Raw genomic sequence first — 21,910 nt, 5'->3', positions numbered from 1 at the left:
CGAGCGCCAGCCCTGGGGTCGCCCGCCCTGTGACGTCATCTTCCGAGGCCGCCCAGAGCCGGCCGCGGGCGCCGCCATGTTGCGTTACGGCGGCCGGTGGGCCCCCCCCCCCTCGGCGCCGCCACGAAGCGTCTCGCCGAGGCCCCGCCCCGCCGTTACGTCACGCGGCTCGCCGGGCGGGCGCCGCCATGTTGGGGGTCCTCGTAGCGAGCGCGTAGGTGTCCTCATAAGATGCCGGCTCGGCGGCGCCCGGCTTTTTCCCCCCAAGATGGCGTCCATGCGGGAGAGCGACACGGGCCTGTGGCTGCACAACAAGCTGGGGGCCACCGACGAGCTGTGGGCGCCGCCCAGCATCGCGTCCCTGCTCACGGCCGCGGTCATCGACAACATCCGCCTCTGCTTCCACGGCCTCTCGTCGGCCGTGAAGCTCAAGCTGCTGCTTGGGACGCTGCACCTCCCGCGCCGCACGGTGGACGAGGTGAGGCGGGCGGCGGGGGACCCTCCGGGCCCCTGGGGCCCCCGGGCCCAGCGAGCGCGGCGGGGCCGGGCCGGGCAGGGCCGGGCCGGGCCGGGGCCGGGGCGCGCGGGCCGGGGGCTCGGCCGCCGCTTCCCCTCGGGGCCCCCGCCGGCCGCCGCTGCCCGCCGCGCGCTCGTGCCGCCGAGGGCGCGGGTCTGGCGCCCTTGCCGTCCGGTCCTTTCCCGTCACGGTGAATTCATCACGTTTGCGCGGAGGGTCGAGGCTGCCGTCGCCCCCCCCGAGCGGCCAACGCGTCCTCGCGGCGCGCCCGCCGCCGGGAGCCGCGGCGCCCTTCGCCCCAGCCTCGGGGCCGTTGGCGGCGGCGCGTCGGCGGCGGTGCGCTTCGCAGGGTCGGGCCCGCGAGCGGGGCGTCGGGCGCTGCGTGTTCCGCGTGGGCGGGTGGGCGCGCCCGTCCCTTTGGTGGCGGGGACGCTGCGCCGTGGCTGTCCCTGCGCCGTCCCCGTCGGTGCTCCGAGGACCGTGTGGTTGGGCGTCGCTGCCTGCGGTTCTTCCTTCTTCGAGGTTCTTTTCTTGTGACTTGTTTGTCCCTTTTTTGCTTGGTTTTGTTTATCCCCGAGGGCATGCTTTCCGCTGCTTTGGCGGAGTTTTTTATGTTATTTACTTTTTGTTTTTGTCTTTTTAGGGCCGCACCCGCAGCAGGTGGAGGTTCCCAGGCCAGGGGTCTAATCGGAGCTTAGCCTCGGGCCTGCACCGCGGCCACGGCAACGCGACGCCCCCCGCAGCTCCGGGCGACCCCGGACCCCTGACCCGCCGGGCGAGGCCAGACTGACCCGCAACCTCACGGTCCCTCGTCGCATTCGTTAACCACTGAGCCATGATGGGAACTCCCTTGTGAAAAAATAAATTTTGGGGGGGTTCTCTGTGGCTCAAAGGACTGAGGATCCTCTGTCACTTCAGCGGCTCCGGTCCCTGCTGAGGCGAGGGTTAAATCCTCCGCATTCCAGGGGGTGCGGCCAAAAATAAATACAAATTAATACATACATTTTGAAGAGCAGTCTTTTTTTTTTTTTTTTTTTTTCCCCCCCGAAGGGCTGCACCTGCAGCACATGGAGGCTCCCAGGCCAGGGGTCCAATCGCAGCTGCAGGTGCTGGCCTACACCACAGCCACCCAGGATCCGAGCCACACCTGTGACCTACTCCCCAGCTCTCGGCAACGCTGGGGCCTGGACCCACAGAGCAAGGCCAGGGGTTGAACTCGCATCCTCATGGATGGCAGTCGGGCTCGGTACCGCCGAGCCGCGGCAGGACCTCTGAAGAGCAGTCTTCCTCACCTAGGTGTGTCCTGCATTTCTTCCCGTTGTGTGTCGCCCCCACCCCCCCCCTCGGCATGTGGATCGTCACCGGCCGGGGTCAGACCCCACAGCAGCAGCCCGAGCCGCTGCCGTGACCACACAGGCTCCTCAGCTGCTGGGGTGTCCGCTCCAGTGGGTGCTGCTTGGCTTTCTTCATGAGATCTTTGGCTCCGCAGACGCCCTCACTGTAGCTAAACAGGTGTGCTCCTCCTCCTGTGTCCCCCTTAAGGTTGGGGCCAGTCTTCTCTTGTTTAGGTGATGTTTCCCGAGGGGGGGCAGAGGGAACTCCCTCTTGTCTTGCCAGAGGTACAGTGTGCCTCTCACCTCTCAGAGCCTTCCTGGAACTCGGCCTGGGATGCGTGTGCGTTTATTTCCCCTCTGACGTGTTTATTGACCATGCTTGACCTGTGCTCGTGGCCAAAGCTGGAAACAAGCAAACGCTGTCTTTGGCCGAAGCCGACCTGTGATCTAAGCCTGGCTCCCGAGCTTGGCCTCGCACAGGTGTCAGCAGTTCGTGGTGCTCGGGACGCGAGGGAGCAGGCCAGGGAGAAGCAGTGGCGACACCTGCCTCGCGACGGCGCACAGCCCGGCTTCTGCTCAGGCGGAGGGACGGACAGGTGTCCTTGGGCTCTGCCGCCACCAGGGCCCCTCCCAGGTGCTCTGCTGACCACCCAACCCCCTGCTGAAAGCGCGTGTGACCCTAGCCTCAAGCCTCCCCAGCTCCGCTGTTGGGGAGACTCGGCTTCGGGAGGGATCCCCAGTGACCCCCTTGCTCGCCCCAGGTCAGGCGTCCTTTCTTCTCAGCTTTCCCTCGTCGTGTCTTCGGGCTCCACACCCACCAAGAGGTGAACCTAGCTTTCGGGTAACCAGTGTGGTAGTTGTAAGTATGAATGAATGTTGAATTTTACCCGGTGTTTAGAAAGTCTGTGGACACGTGGTTGCCACTTTTACAGAATGGCATATTCCTGAGGTCGACCTGACTTGGTCGTTTTACCTGTAGGATTATGGTGATGTTTTGAATAGAAATTTTGTGTCTTTTTTTTCATTTCTTTTCTTTTTTTTTTTTGTCTTTTGTCTTTTAGGGCCGCACCCTCAGCGTATGGAGGTTCCCAGCCTAGGGGCCTAATTGGAGCTGTAGCCACTGGCCTACGCCAGAGCCCAGCAACATGGGATCCGAGCCACGTCTGCGACCTACACCACAGCTCACGGCAACGCCGGATCCTTAACCCGCTGAGCGAGGCCCGGGATCGAACTCGCATCCTCATGGATGCAAGTTGGATTCGTTACCGCTGAGCCGTGATGGGAGCTCCCGGAATCGTTTCTTCTGAGTGTTTGGCCGAACTTAGTCGTGAAGCTGTCTGGGACCTGGATTTTCTTGACGGGAAGATTTCGAGTATTGGTGTTTGATGTTACGTTTTTTCAGTTTCGTCTTTTTAGGGAGACTCCACGGCGTGTGATCTTGAGTGAAATTGTCCAGGTGCTGTATATTCTCTAGTGACTTGGCGGTTTCCACTAGAATTTCAAATGTATTAGCATCCAGATGATAACATCCTCCCATCTTTTTAGCATTGGAAGCATGTGTGGTGATGTTCCCTTTTTCTTTCTTTTCTTTTCTTTTTTCATTTTTGGCCACCCTGAGGCGTGTGGCGGTCCCAAGCCAGGGATCAGTCTGAGCCATAGCTGTGGCCTAGGCTGCAGCTCTGGCAGCGCCAGATCCTTTAAGCCACTGTGCCAGGCCAGGGGTCAGGCCTGTGTCCTGGTGCTGCGGGACCACAGTGGGAACTCCCCTTTTTTTTTTTTTTTTGTCTTTCTGCCATTTCTTGGGCCGCTCCTACGGCACATGGAGGTTCCCGGGCCAGGGGTTGAATCGCAGATGTAGCCGCCAGCCTACGCCACAGCCACGCCAGATCCTTAACCCACTGAGCGAGGCCAGGAATCAAACCCGCAGCCTCATGGTTCCTGGTCGGATTCGTTAACCACCGCGCCTCGACGGGAACTCTTTTTTCCCTTGATTCGTCTCACCAGGTGGCTGTCACTCGTACAGGACTTCAAAGTGTCAACTTTTGACTTTGTGTTTTCTGTTGCACAGTTTTTGTACTTTATTTTCTTTCTTTTTTTTTGTATTTATCTTGTTCTCTTTCTGATCTCTTAGGGATGTCCTCATTTTTCAGCCTTTTTTTCTTTTCTATGATGTACATATTATGTCATAGATTGTTTTTTTTCTAGTCACAGCTTTGGTTGCATTCTACAAGTGTGGATAAATAGTGTCACCATCACCAAGTCACAATACATTGTAATTTCTATGATGACCCTTTGTAATTTAGAAAAGTTTCTTAATTTCCTTACACGGGAGGGGGAGAAATTTTAGTTACATTTCTACTAGTGATTTCTAGCTAGACCGAGTGCTTGTCAGAGAAGGTAGTCTATATTAATTAATTGTCGTTTGAAATTCGAGATTTTCTTAATGGCAAAATGTACTGTTTTTGTAAACATTGAAAATGAGCCTGAGAAGCGTGTTTAGGTCTGTGGGCCATTGCCCGTGTGCATTAAGTCAGGTCATTTAATCGGGTTGTACAGCCATACGACAGTCTTACTGATTAAAAACTTTTTTAAGGAGTTCCCGTCGTGGCGCAGTGGTTTTAACGAATCCAACTAGGAACCATGAGGTTGCGGGTTCAATCCCTGGTCTTGCTCAGTGGGTTAAGGATCCGGCGTCGCCCTGAGCTGTGGTGAAGGTTGCAGACGCGGCTCGGATCCCGTGTGGCTGTGGCTCTGGCGTAGGCCGGTGGCTGCAGCTCCGATGAGACCCTTAGCCTGGGCCCCTCCATATGCCTCGGGAGTGGCCCCTAGAAAAGGCAAAAAGAAAACAAAAAAAACCACACAAACTTTTTAAAATCGGTTAATGTCAGGGTGTGTTTATGTCTGTTATGGTTATGGATTTATCTGGTCCTTACAGTTTTATGAGCTTTTGCTTTATGCATTTTGAGACTACGTTTTATTTTTGTTTTTAACTTGAATTTTTTGTCTTTTTAGGGCCACTCCCGCAGCACATGGAGGTTCCCCGGCTAGGGGTCGAATCAGAGCCGTAGCCACCGGCCTACGCCACAGCCACAGCCACACGAGATCCGAGCCGTGTCTGCCGCCGACACCACAGCTCACGGCAACCTGGATTCCCTAACCCACTGATCGAGGCCGGGGACCAAACCTGCATCCTCGTGGATACTAGTCGGGTTTGCTAACCGCTGAGCCATGATGGGAACCTGCACTTACCTTAATTACTGTCAGTCATTTAAGGGTCTGATACCTCAGGGCTGTCATTCTGAAGGTGAAGCTTTTGATGTGGGACCAGCTGACAGGGACGTCCGTGCCCCAACACTGTTGTCCAGGGCACCGCAGGGGGTCGGAACGCATAGCCCGAGCTGCCTCATTGTGCTGTGTGTGCTGTCTAGAGAAAGAGAGGGAGAGAGGTTTGCATTAAAAGGAGATGGCGCGCCCACATGTCTCCTGAAAAGTCCCAGGATCTGTAGCCAGCAAGTTGGAGACCCAGGAGAGCTGAACCATAGGTCTTTTTTTTTTTAAGGCCCATACCTGCGGCACATGGAGGTTTCCAGGCCAGCGCTTGAATCAGAGCTGCAGCTGCTGGCCTACACCATAGCCACAGCAACACTGGGCCTGAGCTGTGTCTGTGACCTACGCTGCAGCTCACGGCAACACTGGATCCTTAACCCACTGAGCGAGGCCGGGGATCGAACCCGCGTCCTCATGGATGCTAGTCGGGTTTGCTAACTGCTGAGCCACGACGGGAACGCCAGTGCTGCCTCTTTGGTGTGTTCAGGCCTTCAGGTGATCGAATGAGGGCTGCCTGAGTTAGGGAGGGCAGCGGCTTCACTGCAGTTCAGGGGTTAATCTCATCCGGAGATTCGTCACAGACACACCGAGAAGAACTCTTGACCTGGTGTCTAAGCACTTCTTGGCTGGACATGTAACGGCAAACGGTGCAGGGAGTTCCCGCTGTGGCACAGCGGGTTAATGAGCCGGCCTGTCTCTGTGGAGGCGCTGGTTTGATCCCTGGCCTGGGAACTTCTCTGTGTCTCAGGACTGAAGAAGGAGGAAAAGATAAACAGAAGCATTATACACCTGCTACAGCTCGTATTTCTTTCCTCCTCCCTTCCTTTTTTTTCTTTTGCTTGGCTCTGTCATTGACCTCGAAGTACCCCTTGGAGACAGTTAACAAAACAAACATACAGGAGTTCCCATCGTGGCTCTGTGGTTAACGAACCCGACTAGCATCCATGAGGATGCGGCTTCGATCCCTGGCCTTGCCGAGTGGGTTAAGGATCCGGTGTTGCCACGAGCTCTAGTGTAGGTCGCAGATGCGGCTCGGATCCTGTGTTGCTGTGGCTGTGGTGTAGGCCGGCGGCTGCAGCTCCGATTTGATCCCTGGCCTGGGAGCCGTGTGCTGTGGGTGCGGCCCTTAAAATACGGAAAAAACCGAAAAACCCAAACAATACACAGTGAGAAGGGAATTGGATCCAGGCCGGTGCCACCTGGCCCCAGGGAAGTCCCCCAGCCCCAGCGGGTTTCAGCCGAGTGCCGAGAGCCCGAGGGAAGACCGTGCGGAGCCAGGAGCAGCCGCCGGGTGGAGGAGCTGTGGGCGCGGGGACGGCGGCGGCGCGTTGGTTTTGCCTCTGGCCGAGAGTGCGCTGCCGGCTGCCGGGGCTGAGTGTCCATCTGCCGCTTCCCCATCCAGCCTCGTCCCTTGTCCCCTCCACTCTGCACGCGGACACGTTTGCCTCCACCCGTTGTCGCAGTGGAGGGACCTTCCTGTCGTCTGCCGTTGTGGCTCATCGAGGTCCACGCCCGGCTTTCTCTGGCGATCGTGTCCCCATTCGCTCCGATGGCCCGTCGCCGTAGGCCCAGCCTTGGCGGCCACCCGCCTGGCAGCAAGACCCAGCCCGGCTGAGTGCCCGGCGGCGGCGTCATCGACATCCCTGCTGTCCTCGGGCTTCCAGGGGCGCCCGAAGGAGTCGCCCACGCTGAGGCTGGGCCGGGCTGCGAAAGGGGCGCGGCTGGCGGGCCGGGGCCCGGGCCCTGCACCTGCGGTCCCCGATGGCCCTCGAGATCCGCCCGCTTACTTCGTGATGCGTCTCTCCTCTTAAAAGCCCCTCAGTAGACAGCCACGCTTAGCTCTCACCGTGGAGGAGGAAGGGGAGGCTAGTGACCCAGTGGCGTAGTTTACCCAGGGGTGCAGAAGCGTCAGGCCCTGCTCTCCAGGCACCTTCCCCTTGCTGAGGGAAGTGGGGGCAGCGGGAGGCAGCGCAGAGCGGTGGGCTGCTGGCCGCAGGGCCGTGGGGCCTGAGTCCTGACTTCGTGACGCGTGCGCCGTATTCAGAAGGGCGCCGAGGAAAGGGTAAAGGCCGTGCTGAGCAAAACCAGTGACCCTCTTGTCTGAGGCCTTAACTCCGCCACCAAAGGAGGTCGGAGGGGTGGTGTCCGGGGTGACTGACGGCCTCGGGAAGTCTTAGTCCAGAAACGCGCGGCCGGGATGGCTGTCTCTCTATCCCCTGGGATGACAAACAGGTCAGGCCAGCTGCCCAGTGACCAAGACACAGTGTTTCCCCAGGGACACGCCACAGCTGCGGATTTGCAGGACCTACCCTTCTTCTTCACTGAGAGTCTCTGTAGCCCGAAAGTCACAGGCCCGGAGTTCCCTGGTGGCTCGGCAGGCTAGAGATTTGGCGTTGTCACTGCTGTGACTCTGGTTACAGCTGTGGTGAGGGTTTGATCCCTGGCTTAGGGACTTCTTGCTGCCATCATGGCCAAAAAGATGAATAAAAATAAAAAGCAGAGTTCCTCCTGTGGCTCAGTGGGTTGCAAACTTGATGGTATCTGTGAGGCTGTGGGTTTGATCGCTGGCCTTGATCTGTGGGTTGCGGATGGATCTGGCGTTGCCGTGAGCTGTGGTGTAGGTTGCACATGTGGCTCAGGTCCTGCCTGGCTGTGGTGCAGGCCGGTAGCTGCTGCTCCGGTTCGACCCCTAGCCTGGGAACCTCCATATGCCGCAGGTGTGGCCCTAAAACAGACAGAGTTGCAGTTGCAGTGGCTTGGGTTGCTGTAGAGGCGCGGGGGGTGAAAGGGTCTGGTGTTGCCACAGCCGCGGCTTGGATCCAGTCCCTGGCCCCGGGAACTTCCATATGCTGTGGGTGCAGCCTTAAAAAAAAAAAATCACAGGGTCTGGGAAACTTTGAAACATCCCACTTTGTGTGCGTGTGTGCACGTGTGTGTGCGCGTGTGTGTCTTTAGGGCTGCACCCACAGCATATGGACGTTCCCAGGCTACGCTTCAGCCACAGTGATGCGGGGTCCTTAACCCACTGAGCGAGGCCAGGGATTGAACCCGCGTCCTCATGGCTCCTGGTGGGATTCGTTAGCCACTGAGCCACGACGGGAGCTCCCCCGTTCAGGATTTGTGGAGATCGCCTCCTTCCCCCGGGGAATGCGGGCAGCGTCTGTCTCCCCTCGCCCTCCCGTGCTCTTGGTCACGTTGCCGTCTCTCTCGTTGCCGGCCAGACTCCCACGTTCCCCAGAAGCAGGAACGCTCCCGGTCCGGTTCGGCGTGTTGCGCAGCGCGCGTGCCGTTGGCTCAGAGATTTGCCTCGTCGTCGGGCCTCGTCGTCGGACGTGTCCCCGACGGGGACGGCCCTCCTTTGACGCGCACGCCTGTGAAGCCGGCGCAGCGGCTGCCGTCTCCCCGTCCCTTCCCCGGGCTGCGAAGCTCGGCTCTGATCTGCTGCTGTCGCCCCAGCCTGCTTGGCATTTCCTGGAGTGTTGGAGTCCCCTGCTGCTCTTTGGTCTGGCGATTCCCGCGCGTGTCGTGGGTGTTAGAGGCGCCTGCCTTCTGCTGAGCGGTCGTGGGCGCTGCCGCCGCCCTTTCTCCAGCGGGGCGCCTGGGAGAGGGATGGCCAGTCCTGGGGTAGGAAGCTGCCCAGCCGCCTCCCAGGCCCTCGCTTCGTTTCACTGCCCCACCAGGAGGGTGGCAGCTCCTTTTGATTGCAGATACTCCGATAGGTTTCAGTTTAAGTCCCCGTGGTGACGACTGAGGTTGGGCTCTTTTTTTTTTTTTGTCTTTTTAGGGCCACATCCACAGCATATGGAGGTTCCCAGGCGAGGGGTCAGATCGGAGCTGTAGCTGCCGGCCTCCACCACAGCCACAGCAACACGGGATCCGAGCCGCATCTGCGACCCACACCACAGCTCACGGCAACGCCGGGTCCGTAACCCACTGAGCGAGGCCGGGGATCGAACCTGCGTCCTCATGGATACTAGTCACGTTCATTTTCTGCTGAGCCCCGACGGGAGCTCCTGAGGTCGGGCTCCTGTCTGTCTTGCCGCCCTGCATCTCCTCTGTAAAGAGTCCGGATGGGGGGTGTTTCAGTGGATGTGGATTATGTTGGCACGTCTTCCTCAGTTTTCCTTCTTTGCTTCGTTTGTGTTCTTCCCCTTGGGCTGCTGCACACCAACCCCACTCACTCGCGGCCGCCCGAAGCCCCTCCCGGAGACGCGGGTGTCCGCACGTGAACTTGGGGGGACGTGCGGCAGTCCGTCAGGGCCGGCTTGTTTGCTGGTGCTTTGCTGGGGTTGCAGTGAGCAGGGGGCCGCAGAGCGGGCGTCTCCGCAGCAGGAATGTGCCGCCACAGCTCTGAGTGGCCGGAGGTCACATCCACGCCTCTTCCCACCCTCGGGGCTCCGGTGTTCTGTCCTCCCGGCCCGCGCCCTCACGTGGTCCTCCCCGCGCGGGGGTCTGCGCCCAGGTCTCCCCCTTGCGCGAGGTGCTGGCGGCTGGAGGCCACTCGGACGACCTCGTCCTGTTGACCTCGGCCTCGCGCAGGCCCTGTCTGCAGAGGTCACGCTCGGAGGCTACTGGCCCCGGGATCCAGGGCGGCCTCCCTCGCCCCTGTGCCGGCTGCTCCTGCCGCGGAGAGAGTTGCCAGGCCGGGGACCGAGGCCGTGCCCCAGCGGGAGCCCAGGCCCCACGCCTCGAGCCTGCGGGCGGGGGACACGCGCGTGCTCGCTCACAGAGAGCGCTGGGGAGGCCGCTGTGTCTTGTCTGTGCCCCAGCACCCGGCTGGGCCGGGCCCCGCGTGGCGGGGGTGCCCGGTCATCAGGGGTCCGCCCCCTGGAGCGCGGGCAGGAGCCGCGTTGGTTCTCCTGCGGAACCCACCTGGTCTCCCGTCCCCGATGCTGGGCTCGGGCGGCAGCGATCGCTCTCGGCGACGAGGTCCCGGGGCGGTGACTTGTTGGACGTGCTAGCCGGTCGGGCAGAAGGCTCGGGCGGCGGGAATGGTGACGCGTGTCCCCGAGGTGACTGCAGCGGAGCTTGTGCTGGTTTCCGTTCACAGCCTGTGTGGTCCCTGCTCCCTGGACGGGGTCGCTCCTGCCAGGCCTGTTCCAGGGCCGAGCCCCAGGGTGGCCACGCCAGCCCTGCTGGTAGCGCGTTCTCCGGCCTGGGGGTGGCCACGCTGTCGTGGGCCCCAAAGCCCCTCACTGTCCTCCTGCCTGCCCTCCCAGGCCGGCCCCCCCGGTCAGCCTGCTCTGCCCCTCTCTCAGGGGGACCTGTCTCCTCCTGGGTTTATTTTGCATTTCTCTTACGTTAAATCCATTTTAAAATCATCTTCCTCATGATAAACTTTAAAATTTGACCTGTAGGATCAATACACGTCTGTCCTTTGTGTTATAAATACAGATATTTAGGAGTTCCCGTCGTGGCTCAGTGGTTAGCGAATCTGACTGGGAACCATGAGCTTGTGGGTTCGATCCCTGGCCTTGCTCAGTGGGTTAGGGAACCAGCGTTGCCGTGAACTGTGGTGTGGGTTGCAGATGTGGCTCAGATCCCGCGTTGCTGTGGCTCTGGCGTAGGCTGGTGACTACAGCTCCGATTCAACCCCTAGCCTGGGAACTTCCATATGCCGCGGGAGCGGCCCAAGAAATGGCCAAAAGACCAAAAAAAATTAAATAAATAAATATAGATATTTATAAAACATAAACACACTCATGTGTGGGTTTTTTAATTGCCTGGGATAGAAGTTGCAACTGTTTTTTTTCACCCAGCTTGCTGTCTCTCTCGGTAACATTTATGGGATTTGGAGGTTTTTTTGTAGTTTTCCGTGCAAAAAATACTTAGGTAGCAAAATTCGAACTCGTGTCTTTGATGGCTCTTTGGTTTAGAATCCTAACCACAGAAGCGGTTACTTACTTACTCAGCAGTCATGCAGAAGAGACACGTGTAAGTTTTCTTCTAGTGCTTTTTTTATTTTCTAAATTTTTTTTTCTTTGTCTTTTTAGGGCCGCATTCTGTGGTTATGTAGAAGTTCTCAGGCTAGGGGTCCAATTGGAGCTGTAGCCCCGGGCCTACACCGCAGCCACAGCCACGCCAGATCCGAGCCGCGTCTGCGACCTACACCACAGCTCACAGTAACTCCAGATCCTTAACCCGCTGAGGGAGGCCAGGGATCGAACCCGCAGCCTCATGGTTCCTGGTCGGGCTCGTTAACCACTGCGCCACGACGGGAACTCCCCCGGTGCTCTTCTTAGTCTGATTTCTCAAATTGAGGTGCGGTCCATTTGGCATTTATCTGGGCGTAATCCCCCGGTGCTCTTCTTAGTCTGATTTCTCAAATTGGGATGCGGTCCATTTGGCATTTATCTGGGCGTAAAGCGAGCGGGGAGGACGGGGCTGATCCCGGGGCCTTTCCGACTCGATCGTCCGTGGAGCTGACCCTCTCCCCTCTTCCTTTACCTTTTTCTTGGTTTTGTTTCGTGACCCTCGCACAGGACGTTGAGGCTCAGAGCGTCCGGCTCTGAGGACGGAGCTCTGCGGTGTGAGCAGGGTCACCCCGGGTGTGTAGCGTTACTGAGGGGTGTCCGTCTTTGTGCTGTTGAGGGCACTGGCCACCGTGTCACCCACTCAGGCCTTGCTGGGGCTCCTTGTCACCGTAGTGCATCCCCAAAGATTTCACCGCATCTCGGGTCTGTTTCTCGGTGTGGTCTTTTTATTGCTTTCGTCAGCTGTGGTCGTGCTGTGTCTCTGACTCGGTTCTCTGCTTTTTGTCCTTATTTTTTCTTCTTTGCTTTTTAGGGCCACACTCACAACATATGGAGGGTCCCAGGCTAGGAGTCTAATCGGAGCTGTAGCCGCCGGCCTGCACCACAGCCACGCGGGGTCCAAGCCGCTTCTGCAGCCTACACAGCAGCTCATGGCAACACCGGATCCTTAACCTACTGAGCGAGGCCAGGGATTGAACCTGCAACTTGACAGTTCCTAGTCGGGTTCGTTTCCGCTGCACCGCGATGCGAGCTCCTCATGTCCTTCCTTTGGCGTTTGGCGGTGCTGTCCCCGCAGGGCGCCGCCAGCCGTCAACCCCGTGGCGGCTCCTCCGCTGCCTCCTCCAGGCCCCGGGCTCCCCCTGCGCTCACGGGAGCTCCCAGCGAGGGAGGGCTGGAGCCGTGTCCCGGGTGACGAGCCCTGCTCCGGGGACAGGCCTGTCCTTGTCCTGCCGGCCCGCTGCCTCCATCTCAGCCGCGCTTCCTGGGCTCTCGGACTTGTGCCGCCTGGTGACACGATGCTCGGCCAGGGCTGGGGAGGCCCCTGCCCGCAGGCGCAGACACGTTCTCTGGGTTCCAGGCAGGAGCCTGGGTGTGAGGCCAGCCTGTGGGTTCGGACTAAGCTTCGCCCTGAGCTCCCCCTGCCCCCTTCCCTTGTACAGATTTTCCGGCTGGGATAGTCACGTGGGACCCATTCTTGTAAAGTGTGCAGACCGAGTTCCCGTTGTGACTCAGCGGTAACGAACCCGTCCATGAGGACGCGGGTTCGGTCCCTGGCCTCGCTCAGTGGGGTAAGGACCCGGTGTCACTGTGAGCTGTGGTGTGGGTCGCAGACGCGGCTCGGATCCCACGTGGCTGTGGCTGTGGTGTAGGCCGGCGGCGATTGCTCTGACTCCACCCCTAGTCTGGGAACTTTGTGTGCTGCAGGTGCAGCCCTAAAAAGCAAAAAAGTGAATGAATAAAACCTGAAGCGTCCAGATCCCTGATTCTGGTGCGCTTACAACATGCCGTCGTCACAACTGTTTAACACAGCATGTTTGCGCCACACGGAGGGGGAAACCCTTTGCCCGCCGGCAGCCACTCCCTCCCCGCTCAGCTGTGGGGCCGGCGCCCCGCTTCCTGCGTCGGAGTTTACCTGTTCTGGACAGTTCGCACGTGTGTGCTCCCTCGTGTCTGGCTTCTTTCACGGAGCTTTGCGTTTGGAAGGCTCACCCATGCTGTCACGCAGTTGGTGCTGCTTTTTCTTGCCAAACAGTAGCCGACACACCGATAAACCCTCCATTGCACAGGTGGTGGCATGGGGTTGCTCCACTTTTTGGCTCCTATGAAGACAGCCATTCCGGAGTTCCCCTCGGGACTCAGCGGGTTAAGAACCCGACTCGTGTCCACGAGGATGCGAGTTCGATCCCTGGCCTGGCTCATTGCAGCGTTGCTGTGAGCTGCGGTGTGGGTCACAGACATGGCCCAGATCTGGCGTGGCTGTGGCTGTGGTGCAGGCCGGCAGCTGCAGCTCCGATCAGACCCCCAGCCTGGGAGCCTCCATATGCCGAGGGTGCGGCCCTAAAAAGACAAAAAACCCCAGCCATTCATTCCCTGTTTTGGGGCGGACTGTTCAGTTCTTTGGGTCAACACCTGGGAGTGCGGCAGGGTCCCGAGGAGACGGGCTGGTCTCTTTGAGGAGCCCCGGCCGTGGCGTCAGGCCTCCCACGTCCCCACCCCGTGGCTGGTGTCACCTGTTTTTCCTCGGGTCACAGGCGGGAGGCGGCACCCACGTTTGGCCCGCGTCAGTGACCTTCGCGGCCTCCCCTGGTCTCCGCACGGCCGGCTGTCTGTTTGCTTCTTGTTCTGGGTGCTTTGGGGCCACCGCCGAGGGGGCTGCTTCTGGGGAGCCGCGTCACGTGGGACTTGGGTTCCGAAGCCGCTTTCCTTCTTGACGCGGTGTTAGTTTGCCAGGGACGTGTCTGGACCCCTCGCGCCCCCGTGGCTGACCGGGAGGTGCTCTACCCTTCAAGCCTGATGTTTGTAACGTAGGAGGGTTTAGAGCTCAGCGGATGAAAGGGGAAAGATGGGAGATGGGTTTATTTTTCCGTAACGTCATCTAGAAGCTGTCTGCCGCAAACGTCACGAGACGTTTCCTGTTTTTGCTGCGTTTCAAAAGAGCACATTTCCCTGCATTTTGAGAGACAGGCCTTTGGAACTGGGTCAGCTGGCACTGAGCCTGTGGATCCTGTGCGTAGCCTACAGGAGGGCCCCCCCCGACGTCAGGCGTGGCTGGTGGGGACTCTGGGACACTGGGCCCAGCCCGGGTGGGCTCTGGCCGCACGGGTGGGGATGGGGGCTCCCCAGGCAGGTTGGGCCTGCCTGAATCCCGAGGGCAGTGGGCTGCTGGGCCAAGGCCCAGGCCAGTGAGCAGGCAGGTGGAGCCCAGGGCTTGGGTTGGGGAGGGAGGCACGCAGAGGGCCGTTCAGCTCTCGGGACTCTCAGACAGCAGTGACTGTGGCAGGACAGCGGGCAGTGCCACGGGAGCCGGGCTCTGGGCTCCGCGCAGCCCTGGGAGGAGGATCCAGCCTCGCAGGGAGGGGATGCGGGCAGGGGTGCGGCTCCGGCCGGGCGTGGCCCTGGTCCTCTAGCAGCCGCCTCCTCCGGGTTCTTCCCTGGCCCCGCAGCCCTGCTGGAGGGTGGCTTGCCACTCCTGGTTGCCTTCCTGCCACATCGGAGCCTGGGCAGCAAGGCGTGGAACAGGGCTCAGCGCCGCCTGCCTCAGGGCCCCGACGCCACCTGGCCGGGCTCCACGCACTCTGGGGGCCTCAGCAGCAGGTGCCGAGAGAGGCGTTTCGGGAGCTGGAACAGGCTGCTCCCTCGGGGCCTGTCTCCTGCTGTCCCGCACTTGCAGCCGCCGGGAGGCCGGGGGCAGGGGGGAAGCGGCTGCCCCGGGCAGGACGGTCCGCAGGCCAGGGCGGGGGGGTTGGGCGTTGCAGCCTGGCCGAGACGGGCGGCCAGGGATGGATGGCCCTGGGGCGGGGGCCAAGGCTGCAGAGGCAGGACACGGCCCTGTGAGACGGCAGGACGGGGCGGGCGACCAGGACTGTCCCCTGTCCTTCCTCGGCAGATGAAGGGCGCACTCACGGAGATCATCCAGCTGGCCACCCTGGACTCGGACCCCTGGGTCCTCATGGTGGCTGACATCCTGAAGTCCTTTCCTGATACCGGCTCCCTGAACCTCGACCTCGAAGAGCAGAACCCCAACGTTCAGGATATCTTAGGAGAACTGAGAGAAAAGGGTAGGTTGAGTGTGTTTGGCCTGTGCTGCAGCGGGGGAGGTGGGTTTCTTTAAAACGCCCCGTCTGAGATGAGTTTGGCCTTGAGAGCATTAGGTCGTGTGCGCTGTGTGCACGTGCTGTGCTCCTGAGACGTGCCCGTAGACACGCGCGCCCACCCGCTGCCAGGTGGCATCTTGCGCATCTTTGAAAACAGCAGCCCGTGTGCTCCTTCCCCAGGGCATCTGCTGTGCCCAGGGTGCCTGCTGTGCCCAGCGCCCCCTTTACTTATTTTCACGTGCACACATGCTCTCTCCCCACTTGGCTCCCTGAGGACACGAACTCTGCCAATTCAGGCTGTACCTCCAGGGCCTAGAACACTCGCTGGCGCAGAACAGACGCGCGTATGTGTTGAAAACATCATTAGTTTACATTCTTTAGAACATGAGCTGAAAACTACTCAGAAAACATTTGCAAATCGTCCTCAAAAGCTCGGAACGATGAGGTGCGTTGTCCCCCCGCCACGCGGGTCCCTCTCCCAGCGGGAGCATTGCAGCTGCAGCCCCTTAAAGACGGAGGCGGCAGGGCCGGTGCCCGCCACCCACGAGTGGCCTCCAGTGCCTCTTCTCAGCTCAGCCTGACTGCCCACACCGCGGCTTTCACTCGATTTGCAGCTGCCCACGGACTGCGTGGGCACCCCCAGAGCAGTGGGGTGCAGACCCAAGCTGTCCCTGTCCTGGTCATCCCCCCTGACGAGGGTCCAGACAGGTCCAGGCCACCCGGGTGCCCTCCCTCGGCTGGGAGGGGCCCGCCCCGACGCTGCCCCTGTCTCCCGGAGCAGGGCTGGGCTGGCCCGTGCTTTCCCTCCAGGGCAGCTCGTTACCGACTTGGGCAGCAGGCTTGGGGCTTCTCATGCGGCCAGGAGAGGCCCCTGATGAGGGGGCCGTGGGCCTGTGCCCCCTCTGCTGCTGCTCTAGCAGGTGCACAGAGCACCTTCCAGAGGGGCTGTGTTGACGGGCCTCTGTGGTGCCAGCCCCTCAGCAAGTCCGGTGATGGGGGGGGGGGGGGGGGGCGGGCAGGCGCCTCTGACTTTAAAAAGCTCCCAGGGGTCCTGCTGTCCTGGACCTTGGGCCAGCGTGGCAGCCGGGCTGGCTGGGTGGCGGCAGGCCGGGGATGCTTGTTTCGGTTTTGAGATCCAAGCAGAGGCGCCACCTGCCAGGTTGTGGGTTGTCGTCTCCCGTGAGCTGTGAACACAGTGGCCTGTGCGACACGCACCTCCTAACGTGTTGGTTCTTGAACGGGCAGTGAACGAGTGCGAGGCCTCGGCCATGCTCCCGCTGGAGTGCCAGTACCTGAATAAAAACGCCCTGACCACCCTGGCCGGGCCCCTCACGCCCCCGGTGAAACACTTTCAGTTGAAAAGGAAGCCGAAGAGCGCCACGCTGAGGGCGGAGCTCCTGCAGAAATGTGAGTGCCCGAGGGCGCGGGTCTGGGCGGGGCGCTGCCCGGGGAAGCCCAGCCGCCGTGGCAAGACCGCCGGCCAAGCAAACCGCGCCTGTCTTAGGCCTGGAGCTTTTGTTTTTAGATTTCTTCGGGGGGTTACGGTACCTAAGTTGTCTTCTTTTTTTGGGGGGGGGGGGGCCGTGCCTGCGGCATGCAGAAGCTCCTGGGTCAGGGGATTGAACCCTCGCCGCAGCAGTAATGATGCCAGATCCCTAACCTGTGCACCACAAGGGAGCTCTTCGATGCCCCGTTTTCAAAGAATCCAGATAAAACACAGCAGCCCTGGGGACTCTTGTTCCGGGTGGACGTGCCCTGGGGTCAGCCCCGCTCCGCGGCTTCATGGAGCTGGCAGCGCGCAGTGCAGGCTTCGGGCTCCTGGGCAGCTCCCTGGGGTTTGCTCAGCTCCTCAGACCCTCCACGTGGTCAGTGGTTGCACCTGCCAGGCCAGGTGCTGGCGTGGGGCTGTGTCCCCTGCTGTGGGGAGGGTCCCTTGTTTCCTGCCTCATGGTTCCACGTCTGTGAAGGGAGGTGCTGGCTCATGCCTACCGACCGCCAGCGAGGGCGCCCCGGGGGCTGCCCGCCCCCTGCCCCCCCCCAGCTCAGCTCTGCCACGTTCTGTGCCAGCCTCGCCCCTTGTCTCTGGGAGGTGCGGCCTCAGCGGCTCTGTTCACTGAGGGTGGACTTTCCTGCTCAGAAAATGCAGTTGTGACATTTGAACTTGGGCCTCTCGTCCCACAGCTGATGTGTGTCTGTGCATCAGTCCTTCCAGCTTCCTTGTAACTCAGACGGAGGGACGCCATCCGTCCCTCCACGGCGACGGGCACCTTGTCGCTGCGGGGAGCACTGACACCCACCCCTCCTTGCAGCCACCGAGACCGCGCAGCAGCTGAAGAGGAGCGCGGGCGTGCCCTTCCACGCCAAGGGCCGCGGGCTGCTCCGCAAGATGGACACGACGAGTAAGGCCCGGGCCCGGGTCTGCGCCGAGGGTGCCCAGAGCCACGCCGTCCCTCGCCCGCGGAGGCCTGCTGCTGTGCTGCGGGCCCTGCCGGCTGCCGGGGACAGGACAGCCCCTCTGCGCACTGTTGCTGCTGCACTGCGCTCGGCCGCCTCCGGGTGCCCCAGGGCTGGGGGCCCGGGGCTCTGAGACCGCGGGCGCGGGGTGCCGGGAGGTCCTGCAGGGGCTTCGCAGACGGCCGTGCCCCCAGCTCCGCGTGGCCTGCGTGGCAGGGCCCCAGGCTGCCGGACAGGCAAGGAGGCAGGTGGGACCGGCAGATGCCCGCCCCCCGGAGCCGCAGGGAGGCTCCCCTGGGCCGGCCGTCACCCAGGAGGCCTGGCCGGCGCATCAGGTTGACACGGGCCGTCACTGTCACGTCCCTTCTGTCCCCACGTGCTGGTCCCCCGAGACAGCTTCCTTCCCTGCCCCGGGGCCACGCGTGACCTCAGGAGTGGGCAGGGGACAGGCCCCGTTCAGAAGGGAGCACCTCCCTGTGTCAGGTGACGTCCCTGTGACAGGTCTGGGCCTGGGCGGGGAGGGTGCGGGTCCGGCTGCAGAGCGGGGGCTGCCAGCCCGCCACGGGCCCCTTTACCGGGAGGTGTGCGGAAGGGGAGGTTGCAGGCGTGTCTCTGCCAAGGAGGTCCTCTTCGGCTGTGGTGCCATCGGGTCCCACAGCCCCGCTCTTCGGGGCAGGCTGACCCCCGCTCGGGAGGGTGGGTCTGGGGTCCCAGCGTCTCGGGTGTCGCCTCCCCTGCCCTCGCGGAGATGCGGCGAGTCCTCGGGAGCGCTTGCCGGGCTCGTGGGCGGCAGGGGCCGAGCTGGGGCACGGCGGACGTGACGGGGCGGACGAGTTGCTGCCCGCTGGGCCCTGACCGGCCGCCGCCCACAGCCCCGCTCAAAGGCATCCCGAAGCAGGCGCCCTTCAGGAGCCCCACCGCCCCCAGCGTCTTCAGCCCCGCCGGGAACCGGACCCCGATCCCGCCGTCGCGGACGCCGCTGCGGAAGGAGAGGGGCGTGAAGGTGGGCGCCCCCCTGCCCCCGCCCCCCGCCCCCCACCCCGGCGGCTCTGCTCCCAGGGCCCTGCCCCGCGTGCCGGGCTGAGCGCGGGCCTCTGTCTCGGCAGCTGCTGGACATCTCGGAGCTGGACATGGTGGGCGCCGGCCGGGAGGCGAAGCGGCGGCGCAAGACGCTGGGTGTGTATCTGGGCCGCGTCTCTGTCTCGGGCTCGTCCCCTGTGCCGCCTGTTGTCCCTCTGAGCCCGGGGGGGGCCGCCAGGGCGCTGAGGCCACTGCTCTGCCGGCAGATGCAGAGGTGGTGGAGAAGCCGGCCAAGGAGGAGACGGTCGTGGAGAACGCCACCCCGGACTACGCGGCCGGCCTGGTGTCCACACAGGTAGGGCTGCGGGCCCCCTGGTCCTTGCTCAGCCGCTGGAGCGGGTCCTGTTGGAGGACAGACGAGCGGCCGTGGCGGAGGCGTGGCCCTGGCCGCACCGTGCTCCCTGGCGGGTCCTCTCCGTCCGGCGAGGTGGCTGGGCAGGCCTCGCGGGAGGGCTGGCCTGGGCCTTGCTGCTCGGAAGGCCTTGGTCTGCCCGCGGGAGCCAGTCCTGCCTGCCCTCGGGCGGCTGGACCGCCAGGCACCATGTGACACCTTGTCGCTGTCAGTCGTTTCTGGGTGTCAGGCAACTTGCCTCTTATTTCTCGTAACGCCTTTGCTTTTGTGGCAAGAAAAACATCGTTGAGCTTCTCTTGGAGACGGCTGGTATGGGAGGCTCCACAAACCGCAGGAGCGGCCCCCGAGGCTGCTCCAGGCTCCTCCTGTGGGCACAGCAGTGCCCCGTCCTGCTGCTGCTGCGGCACTGGAGGCACCGAGGCCCACAGGAGCCGGCAGCGCCAGGTCTGGGGCAGCGCGTGCGGAGCCGCGGCCTCTGTCTTCCAGAAACTCGGGTCCTTGAGCAGCGAGCCTGCGCTGCCCTCCACCAGCTACCTGCCCGCCACGCCCAGCGCGGTCCCGGCCTCGTCCTACATCCCCAGCTCCGAGACCCCGCCAGGTGAGCAGGGAGTCGCCCACGTGGCGCTTCTTTGGGTGTCAGGCCCTCTGTCCCGCGTCTCTTTCCTCAGCCCTGCTGCTGGCAGCGGGGCACTAAACCTGCGCTCCCAGCTGCTCTGCGCCTTCCCGGGCCACACGGTAGCTGCCCCCCCCCCTCCCCGGGCGGCGACAGGAGCGCATCTCAGCCCCCAGTTCAGAAGGAAGGTGTCTGAAGCGTAGTCCTGTGGGCTGTGCCCAGGCTTTTCCTCCCTGGGTTCAGCTGTGCTGCCAGGCAGGAGCCCGGCCCCGGGAGGGGGCCCTGGGGGTCCGGCAGGGCTGGATCCCGGGACCTGCCTTCTGGCCTCTCAGCAGGGCCGGCTTGGGGCTGGGGAGCTGGTCCCCAGGCCAGAAGGGGACCAGAGCCTGGACGTCTGGTCTGCCTGTGGCCTCTGCCCACTGTCCAGTTGGCAGCGCCACCCTGGCCCCGGTGCCCCGTAGGGGCTGTGCGGGCTCCGTCGTCAAGGCCTCTCACCAGGCCGCACCTCGCTTGCAGCCCCATCTTCCCGGGAAGCCAGCCTGCAGGCCAGCCGGCCGCCCGAGGAGCCCAGTGCCCCGAGCCCCGCGCTGCCCACACAGTTCAAGCAGCGGGCGCCCATGTACAACAGTGGCCCGAGCCCTGCCGCCCCCGTGCCCCCTGCGCCCAGCTCGCCCCTGACGCCCACCACGCCCCCAGCCGTCGCCCCCGCCGCCCAGACGCCTCCGGTGGCCATGGTGGCCCCCCAGGCCCAGCCCCCTGCCCAGCAGCAGCCCAAGAAGAACCTGTCGCTCACGGTAGGCGGGCGGGGCGGGGTTGCGGCCCCGCGGCTGGGGTGCGGCTGTGCCTGGGGTGGGCGAGCGGGGCCCCGGCACCCACACCCGCTCCCCGCCGCAGAGGGAGCAGATGTTCGCTGCGCAGGAGATGTTCAAGACGGCCAACAAGGTCACGCGGCCCGAGAAGGCCCTCATCCTGGGCTTCATGGCCGGCTCCCGAGGTGGGTCCGCGGGCCGGGTGGGGGACGGCGGGGGGGTGGGGGTGGGGGGACACGGGTCCCGCAGGGCTGGGGCGGGGGGGGGGGGTGCGGCTCTGCGGCCCCAGGCCCCCCCCCCTCCCAGCGACCCCCGCCCCCGCCCCCCGCAGAGAACCCGTGCCAGGAGCAGGGCGACGTGATCCAGATCAAGCTGAGCGAGCACACGGAGGACCTGCCCAAGTCGGACGGCCAGGGCAGCACCACCATGCTGGTGGACACGGTGTTCGAGATGAACTACGCCACGGGCCAGTGGACGCGCTTCAAGAAGTACAAGCCCATGGCCAACGCGTCCTAGGGCCCCGCCGCCGCCTCGGCTTTAGGTTCCGTGTCCCTGGGGCGTTTTGGACTCGGTTTTTAAATTTTAATGTGGGTGGGTTCCCTTGTGTGTGATTTGAGGCACTTTTTTGGATTCAATCTTACTTTTTTGAATGTTCAACTTGGCCAAAAAAGTTGTAACTTCCTGATCTTAGCGACAGCTCTGCCTGGTAGACGGACCTTTTTTATTTTTCTTAAGTTCCGCCCGCCTGGGGGGAGGCCCTTCCTCGCTGGAGCAGCGCGCTCCCCGCCCCACGAGGCCGAGGGACCAAAGGGGGCGCTGAGGGCGGGGCGGGCCCGGGCCGCAGGCGCCACCGCGGGGTTTGTATGTGTCTTTTGTACAGTCGCGAGCCTCTGAGCCCAGTCCCTGGGTCGGTCACCTGTTTCCATTGTGAAAACGACCTGAGTCATTAAAGTTCAGCTTTTCTAAAGAAAGCACCAGAGCTGTGTTTCTGGCCAGCTCGACCTCACTGCTCTGGGGGCCTGGGGGCCCGGTCCCCCTCGGGGCGGGTGCTGCTGGGGTCAGCCCAGGGGTTACTCCTTGGGCGGGGGGCGGGGGGGGCATCAAAGACTCTGGAGTCACGAGAAGGACCAAGGCCCGGGGCTCAGCTCCTCCCCCATCGCGGCACCTTCAAGGGCGAGGGCTGTTCCTCACGATGGAAAAGCCACCTTTTTCCAAGACTGCTCGTGTGATGGACCTACCTCGGCCCTACTTCCAAGGCCACCAGGGCCTCTGGTGACAGCAGGGGGCTGTGCCAGACGCCTCAAGACGATGGATGCTGGCGACTCTGGGAAAATGGAGAAAGATCCCAAGCTTGA

The 21,910-nt window shown here is 62.5% G+C and overlaps 1 protein-coding gene across 2 annotated transcripts; it reads left to right on the top strand.

The window, feature by feature from the left end:
- Positions 1 to 162: 162 nt before the first annotated feature.
- NELFA (negative elongation factor complex member A) lies at positions 163 to 21,526 on the top strand. 2 transcript variants are annotated; one of them, XM_047798323.1, is made up of 11 exons: positions 163 to 478; positions 15,040 to 15,211; positions 16,493 to 16,654; positions 17,557 to 17,646; positions 18,574 to 18,704; positions 18,808 to 18,877; positions 18,988 to 19,076; positions 19,409 to 19,731; positions 20,263 to 20,540; positions 20,641 to 20,740; positions 20,887 to 21,526. In XM_047798323.1, the coding sequence occupies exons 1-11, from the start codon at positions 269 to 271 to the stop codon at positions 21,164 to 21,166; spliced, it is 1,905 nt and encodes a 634-aa protein (XP_047654279.1). In that variant the 5' UTR covers positions 163 to 268; the 3' UTR covers positions 21,167 to 21,526. The 2 variants fall into 2 exon arrangements, with proteins under 2 accessions (XP_047654279.1, XP_047654280.1); XM_047798324.1 differs by having other exon boundaries at positions 164 to 478; positions 19,620 to 19,731.
- The last annotated feature ends 384 nt before the right edge of the window (positions 21,527 to 21,910 follow it).

Source organism: Phacochoerus africanus, chromosome 10 (genome assembly GCF_016906955.1).
Source record: "Phacochoerus africanus isolate WHEZ1 chromosome 10, ROS_Pafr_v1, whole genome shotgun sequence".
NCBI classification, from domain to species: domain Eukaryota; kingdom Metazoa; phylum Chordata; class Mammalia; order Artiodactyla; family Suidae; genus Phacochoerus; species Phacochoerus africanus.
This window is presented reverse-complemented; position numbering and strand designations above follow the sequence as displayed.